The sequence below is a fragment of the Chiloscyllium plagiosum genome, unplaced genomic scaffold, assembly GCF_037043375.1.
Source record: "Chiloscyllium plagiosum isolate Xiang-an unplaced genomic scaffold, Cpla_swu_hap1 HiC_scaffold_7, whole genome shotgun sequence".
Classification (NCBI taxonomy): Eukaryota; Metazoa; Chordata; class Chondrichthyes; order Orectolobiformes; family Hemiscylliidae; genus Chiloscyllium; species Chiloscyllium plagiosum.
Genome location: NW_028270145.1, coordinates 39013733 through 39022193, shown reverse-complemented (window position 1 = coordinate 39022193; position 8461 = coordinate 39013733). Strand labels below are relative to the sequence as shown.

The following is an 8461-nucleotide window of genomic DNA, read 5'->3' as shown; positions in this document are numbered from 1 at the left end:
AAAGGCATTTTGTTAATGCTTTTCATCCAACACTCATCAGTAATATTGCAAGAAATGTTTAAAAAAATAGGAAAACAACATTCCTACTGTATGGTAGGTATGTGGGTTCTGATTGATAGCATTAATGCAACAGTAAATTATGACAGTTAATTGTCAAGCTTTGTTTCCATCTTAAACAAAGCATAGTGATTGATTGGTCAAGATCCTGCTCTGAGAAATAAACCAGGAAATTGCTGCTACCTATTTTGTTGACTTGAAATTCATGTAGTGCATGTACATACCCTTTCTATCTGAAAAGACAGGGTCCTGGGTATTAATTTGTGTGGTGCATACTTCAGCAAAATTGAAGTTCTGTGGTACCAAACAATAATGGTGACAACGCAGGAAGAGAGTTTAGGCAGAAAATTGTCCATGATTTTACTGAATGGTGGAGCAGCTTGGAAGTGCCCATTGGCCTATTCTAGCTCCTATTCTCATGTGTGCAGAATTCCGCTCTATATTATAACATCAGTGCAGCAGCCAGGGAGACTCAGGACTGGCTATCAATTCATTTCAAGCTCAGAACAGGCAGCTATGTTCCCAGGCTGAAGCCATAACAACTAGTTATTGAGGGCCTTAAGGCCTCATCTGGATAACCTTTCATCTGGAAAAGCTCTAAACTGGAACTTTGGCTCCAGAGAGATAGGCAGAGAAGAACAGGGGTGGAGTAAGGAGTTGAAATGTTTTTGGAAAAGAATTCCAGAAGGTGGGCAAGTAAATGATTCCCCTGGTAAAAAGGGTATTTGAGTAAGCAACTGTAGAATTGTGTACGTACGACCACATTTTCACAGCACATTATGTAAAGTTTATTTATTTTCTGCAAAGAACAAAAGCCAACATTTACAAAAATAACCTCTTTAAAATTGTGTGTGATACATATAGATGCAAACACTATTACACAGGTTCTGGCCTGACAACTCTGGAGGAGATGGACTAAAATAAAAATCTAGGTCATCGACTCTCATTCTTCTAAAGATAATCTAAGTTATGTGCACACACATCCAATGGTGAATCTAAAACTCACCCAGCCTGATTGAATAATGAATGTTCCAGTGTAGGGTGACACAGAAATATCCCATGTATTAGTGAACACTACAGAGAACATCTGTTTATTTTAAATACAAGATTCTCCTGTGCTTTAAGCAGTGTGCAGATGCTGTCCTAAACATATAATTACCCCTGGATCGCAACACTGATCAATATACATACACACTTCTTTAAACATATGTTTAGATAGAAAGCAGGAATTTTGCAGTCTTGTATTCATTCTAGGTCCACCTTATTTCAGGCTACTTCTGTGTCGAGCTGTTCCAGGAGATGTTCCTAGAAAAGACAGAGCAATGGTTAAAGAATATTGAGAAAGGTCACAAGTGGCAAATACAAAAAAAAGGGACAAATACATTTTAAAATAAAATAACATTGATAGGATAAAATATTACAAATATATACCCCTTCAACAGTCTTCCTTGCAAAATGCATCATTGCACCTCACTCAATTGAATTTCGTCTACTACACCTTCCCACTAAACCAGTCTGTTACTTGAAATTTAACACTATCGTCCCCACAGCAAGTTCTGCATGACCTGTAATTTCTGAAATTACATCCTGTACACATTAAAATACATTAACTGATAGGGCAATTTGGGAGTGTGGGCAAGGGAAAACAAAAAGGTCAGCATTCCTGCCTTAGATTGCTATCAGTGAAAATATACATAAAGGTGCTGAATAATTGTAGAATTGGGCTCAGCTGTGAGACCCTTCATGGTGAATGCCATCAACACTCAACTTCTTGAAGAATGGCCACCTTGACAAGGGGAGGGGAGAAGACAAATCAAACTGTAAAAGCAAATCTCACACACCAAGGGATTCAGGCTGTTGTGACTGAGCAGATAGAGTATTGACAGTAAATTGGTTGTGTACCTCCAAGCCGCTGCTGGATCGCTTCGAGTCTCTGGATATATTCAGTGAGCGAACGTTCAGGGTCTTGACTGCTTGAGAGGCTCGACTGGTCGGGCCCTCCTCCAGGAGAGAAATGAGACCTGACATTTATAAAAGATGTATAGGTGTCACCATCAGCCTGAATAAAAACTGAAAGGACCGCAGAAGCTGGAAATTAGACACAAAAATAGAAATTGCTGGAAAAGCTCAGGTCTGGCAACATCTGTGGAGAGAAATAGTTGACATTTTGGATTGTTAACTCTAATTTCTCTCCACAGATGCTGCTAGACCTGCTGAACTTTTCCAGTAATTGCTATTTTTGTTACCATCACAGTGAAGTTGTGCACTGATGCTGGTTATGAGTGTGATGGGTGGCACGGGCTACAATGAGCCTACATAAAAGTAGTCTAGACTGCAATTATAATCCTCAGAGTGAAACTAATTTCTATTCTGAAAATACAATAATGGGTGGACAGATCAAACTGTAACAGATTTCAATTTGGGAAACTGAGGCCATCCAATTTGGACCCAAGATAGTCAAATTGTAGTATTCCCTAAACGGTGGGAAACCAGAATTTTGGAGGTGTAGCCATTAAGCTCCCAGCCATCATAATTCTGATCTCAAACATGACTGGTAATATGAGACATTTGAGTGTATCTACCATGAGATAACAAGGCTAAAAACCTCAGATTCAAGTTTACAGAGCATGTTAGAATTGTTTTCAGATTTTAATCATGCATCCATGATATGCAGGTATAGTTTGGTAGCTCACCTGATTTGTGATCGATATGGGGACTTTGGCAATTGTTGACTTGAAGCATTAAGTCGTCGGTTGGACACACTGTCTCTGGTTGGTGGTGAATTCATGATGTGAGTCAATGCGGGCTGCTGTTGGCGAAATAGTTCTGTCTTAACTGTCTGAACTAGAAACAGAAACAAATATTTATGACATTCACAGTTTACTTGCTTCTATAAAAACATGATCCACAGAAAAGCATTCTCCCTCTTATGTGATTAACTTGCTCTGGATAGTACTCCATAAATATGTTTTTCCAATCAGTGACACAACATCATTTACTCTATTGCCCACTCACTTTGTTTAATTAGTGTTATGATCCCAGCTGATAATAACACTTGTCAAGTCAGATCTCAGATTCTTTGCAATTTATTTACAATGGAGGTCAGTCACTTAATATATTCACAAGAGGGTGCCGATGTATTTTTAACAAAAGAATATCAAAGCTTATTTCATGCAAGAGGAATAAACAACTTATCCTATACAAGAACCATTTGAAATAGTTTACTACAACATCAAATAAAGATTCAACTCTGAATTCAACAACCACCTTACAGATACTCAAACATCGAGGTCATCCTCGACTTCAGAGTTCCTTGTTCGGCTGGTACAATATTAATTGTTTTCTGGACCTTTCTTCTCATTGACTCCTGAGCACTGCCAAAGCAAACACCCGGGTTTGCCACAGTCTGGCACTTATCTTGTTCTGGAGCTTTCTTCTAAGCAACTCGGGAATCTTTCTCCACCTTTGACATTTCTGGAGACTGAAACTCTGATTGAACTTGTACATATTGCCTTTCTAAAATGAAGTTGTTTCCTTCTTTACCCCCCCACCCACACCCGCGTGTCAATGGGCACCTTGTTGCTGGGAATAGCTAATTTTATTCTCCGTTCTACCCATGTTTTTAACGCACTAAAAACTGTTCACCTCAAGCTGTACTCCAACACTGTAAACTCTTATTAAGAATGCACACATCAACAAATTTCAGCTATCTTTGCACCACAAATTTAAAATGGAACTACAATAATGGTTTCCCTTCTTAATAAACACACAATATAGAAATTTAAATCAAACTTAAAACTATACATCTGTTACCCACTTTAGGACTCAAGTTCCGAAATGATCATCATGTATTTTAAACCTTAATTACAACAATTCGAAGCGCAACTGCAGACATAAAACAATCTGCACTTTGTTATCCAATGAGATGCTTGCAACAGCTCAGTGCATATCTTTAAGCATCAGTCAGGATGATATGTATTGAGTAGGCAAATTGCTTTTTCTTCAACTTAATGTTCCTCATGCCAGGGCGGTGAAGTTCATCCAGGGAAAATAAACTTTTTTTAAAGCAGTTCTTAAATTTAAGCTGAAGAGAAAATATACTACTTTTTTTTTTAAATTTTTTTTATATAGATATTTTTATTAGAAATTTACAAGTTTACAAAAATAAACAAAACTCTCAGATATAAACATTGATATACAATTAGCTCAAATATACAATCCAAAATTTGACAAAAAAAAAACAAAACAACAAAAAAAACCGGAAAAAAAACAACAAAAAAAAACAAACAGACAAAACTCAACTATCTATTAATCTAACCTACAACTAACCAGGGTGTATATTTAAGTCTCTTACATGCTCGGAATGTGTTAACATCAGATATGATAAAACCCGTATTCGTGCGGGATTCCTCCCCCAAGGGGCCGCGGACCAGCCAGATCTGTAGTCTCAATTAAATAAAAGCCCTTGTTAGGATAGCCGAAATATCTGTATTTATGTAGTTCAAAAAGGGCTGCCATATTTTATAAAATAATTCGGTCTTTCGGTGCACCATATTTGTAAGGAAGTCAAGGGGAATACATTCCATAATTAGTCTGTGCCAATTTGAAAGTCCAGGGGGGCCCTCCGCCACCCAGTTCATCAAAATATTTTTCCTTGCACAGAAAGAAAGAATAGAAAATAGTCTCTTCCCGTACGTGTCCAGGGAGGGAAAGTTCGAAAAGCCCAAGAGGAGAGATACGGGGTCCACTTTTATTTCCGTTCCTAAAATTTCTGTCAGGGTACTTGCTACTTTAGTCCAATATCCACGGATCTTATGACAGGTCCATAAGCAATGTACAAGAGTGCCCACCTCTATTTTGCATTTAGGACACATTGGAGATGCTCCTGCCTTAAATTTTGCCAATCGAACCGGTGCTATATGGGCCCTATGAAGTATCTTCAGCTGGATAGCCTGGGTTCTGTTACAAATAGTAATTCTTCTAGCATTTTCCCAGATATCATTCCACGTTTCTGTGGAGATTTCTAGTCCCAGATCCTGATCCCATGTTTTAAGCAGATTATCCATATCTCCCGATACTTCATCATGTAGCAAATGATAAATATTACTGACGGAAGATACCCCCACTGGTCATAGGACACTACATTCTCTATCGGATTTATAAAGACTATCTAATAACGTAGTCTTCTTCTGTATAAAATCTCGAATTTGGAAGTATCGAAAGAGGTCTCCATTGGGTAATCCGAATTTCTGACGCAGCTGTCCGAAAGACATCAGGACCCCATCTTTAAATAAATCCCCGAAACATGAGATACCCCTGGCTCTCCAGAGTTTAAAAGTGGCATCTGTTAACCCCGGTTGAAATCCCCATGCTCCCACTATCGGTGCATAGGGGGATGTTTTATGTGAATTACCCTCATTTTGCCGCATTATATTCCAAGCCTTGATTGTATTCAGTATTATAGGGTTTTTACAGTGATCTGTAATGATTTTCCTCTTGTCTGAGAATAAAAGGTTAATAAGTGGGTATTTTACTTGAGAAGCCTCGATGTCCAACCAGATTGATTGTGGATCAGACAAGACCCAATCAGCTATATAACTTAATAGGGAACTTAATTGATATTTCCTAAAATCTGGGAAATCCAATCCACCCCTTGCCTGTGGAAGCTGTAGCTTCTTCAGCTTAATGAGGGGCCGCCTATGGTTCCAGATAAAGGAACTCAGCCAGCCGTATAATTTACATAAAGCTGTCCTCGGCAGCATCACCGGAAGCATTCTCATAGGATATAGGAGACGGGGCAGGATATTCATTTTGATTAATGCTATTCTACCCAGCCAGGAAATTGGCAGGTCTCCCCATCGCTGGAGGTCCTGCCTTATCCTTTCCAATAAATACACAAAATTAGCCTTATACAACTGACCAAATACTGGAGTAATAAAAATGCCTAAATATAAGAAACCCTCCAGGGACCAGCGAAAGGGAAAAAGGGAACCGTCCGCTAAGCGGGGTATCACAGCAAGGCCACCCATTGGCATAGCTTCCGATTTTAAAAAATTAATTTTATAGCCTGAGAATGCACTAAATGTATTAATAACTTGGATTAACCGAGGTATGGACATCAGAGGATTACTGAGGAATAGAAGAACATCATCTGCATAGAGGGTAATTTTATGTTTACCTGTACCAATCCTTGGGGCCACTATATTAGGATCAGCTCGTATAGCTTCTGCTAGTGGTTCAATTATTAGCGTGAATAACAATGGCGAGAGGGGACATCCCTGACGGCAGCCCCTACCCACACTGAAGCTATCCGAGCCTAATCCATTGGTAACCACAACTGCTTTGGGATCACTATACAATGTTGAGATCCATTTGGTAAACACCTGTCCAACACCAAACCTCTCCAATGTGTAAAACAAATATGACCATTCGACCCTATCAAATGCCTTTTCCGCGTCTAATGAAACCACTACTCCTGGTATCTTTCCCTGATGACAAGCTTGAATCATATTCAGAGCCCTTCTAACATTATTGGATGATCTACGGCCCTTAATAAACCCCGTCTGATCCTCCTTTATAATATGTGGCAGTATCCTTTCTAATCTCAGTGCTAACGTTTTAGAGAGGATTTTAAAATCTACATTTAGCAAGGATATTGGTCTGTATGATGTACAATCTTCTGGGTCCTTTCCTTTTTTGAGGATAAGAGAGATATTTGCCTCTTTCAGCGAAGGCGGGAGACAGCCCTGACTATATGCATAGTTATACATGTCCATAAGTGGACCAACCAGTATTTCTGTAAATTCTTTATAGAATTCAGCTTGAAAGCCATCTGGGCCCGGCGTCTTACCATTTTGAAGGTGCCTAATTGCATCAACTATTTCTTGGGGTGTAAGAGGAGCATTTAGGACCGATACTTGTTCCGGAGTTAGGTCTGGAAAAGTCAAATTTTTAAAAAATGACTGCATCCTCTTCGCCCTATCTTCACAATCCTGTGATTTATATAACTCAGAATAGAATTTTCTAAAGGTCGCATTAATCTTTTTATGATCATGAGTCAAAATACCCGTACTATCCTTGATAGACATAATAGTCTGAGGGGCCTTTTTTTTCTTTGCAAGAAATGCTAAGTATCTACCCGGTTTGTCGCCATATTCATATAATCTTTGCTTTGCAAATAATATTTCCCTCTTAGCCGTTTGAGTAAGTGTAGTATTTAGAGCTGTCCTAAGAGCTGTAATCCTTTGCAATTTAATAATAGAGGGTCTATCAGTGTATGCTGTTTCAGCCGCTTTTAAGCGGGCTTCAAGCAAACGCTGTTGTTCTCCTTTTAATTTCTTCTGGGTCGCTGAGTAGGAGATTATCAAGCCTCGCGTGTAAGCTTTGATGGTCTCCCACATCATTGACGGGTTGCTAGCTGTACCTGAATTAATTTCTAAAAAAGTTTTAAATTCTTGAGAGAAGTACTTTACAAATTTACTATCTTTCATTAAGAAGGGGTCCATACGCCAATGCCGAGGGGATGTCCCACTGCTCCTCGCCTTAGTTTCCATATATACAGCAGCGTGGTCAGAAATTGCTATATTACCTATTTTACAGGATGATATGGAATTTAAAAAAATTGAGGGGGCAAAAAACATATCAATTCTGGTATGACATTTATGTGGATTAGAGTAGAAAGAAAAATCTCTACCCTGTGGATGAAGACATCTCCATACATCTACTAATCCTAATTCTTTGTTCAGATCCATCAATTGTCTAGATCTGGGAGATACTCCTGCAGTACTCTTGGGAATCCTGTCTATTTCCGGATCCATAATACAATTAAAGTCTCCCCCTATAATTATATGACGGGCATCAAAAGCCATCAATTTTGAGAAGGCTTCCGTTATAAATTTAAAGGGGTGTGCCGGGGGGCAGTACAAATTTAAAATCCCATATTCCTCTCCATTTATGAGAGCTTTAATCAAGATATATCGTCCAGATTCGTCTTTTATCTGCTTTAGGATTTTGAAAGGGAAATTCTTCCGAACAAGAATAACAACTCCCCTGCTTTTTGAGCTAAAAGAAGAAAAAAAGGCCTGATCAAATCCGCCCTGTCGTAATTTCAAGTGTTCTTTATCTGACAGATGCGTCTCCTGTAGGAGAGCTATATCAACTCTTTCCTTCTTAAGATTTGATAATATTTTCTTCCTTTTAAGTGGCGAATTACTCCCTTTGACATTCCAGGTGCACCACTTAACCGATTGATCAACCATAATCCTCTGGGCCAATCCGAGACCCCTCGGGAGGGGGAACCCTATCCAGAACATCCCGAGCATGGAACATGTAAAATTTACAAAAATAAACCCTCTTTAATACACCCACAACAATACAGTAAAAAACTATTTCTAAATAAAAAAAA

At 38.8% G+C, this 8461-nt stretch overlaps 1 protein-coding gene across 6 annotated transcripts in view; it reads right to left on the bottom strand.

Moving 5' to 3' along the window:
* Window positions 1-834: 834 nt before the first annotated feature.
* pcnt (pericentrin) overlaps window positions 835-8461 on the bottom strand; it is a 310179-nt gene continuing 302552 nt past the window's right edge. For all 6 annotated transcript variants that reach the window (XM_043693410.2, XM_043693412.2, XM_043693413.2 and 3 more), the window contains 3 exons: window positions 2751-2901; window positions 1960-2078; window positions 835-1362 (listed from right to left, as the gene is read on the bottom strand). In XM_043693410.2, coding sequence (XP_043549345.2) covers window positions 1319-1362; window positions 1960-2078; window positions 2751-2901 — 314 coding nt within the window. In that variant the 3' untranslated portion in view covers window positions 835-1318. The remainder of the gene's footprint in view (window positions 1363-1959; window positions 2079-2750; window positions 2902-8461) is intronic.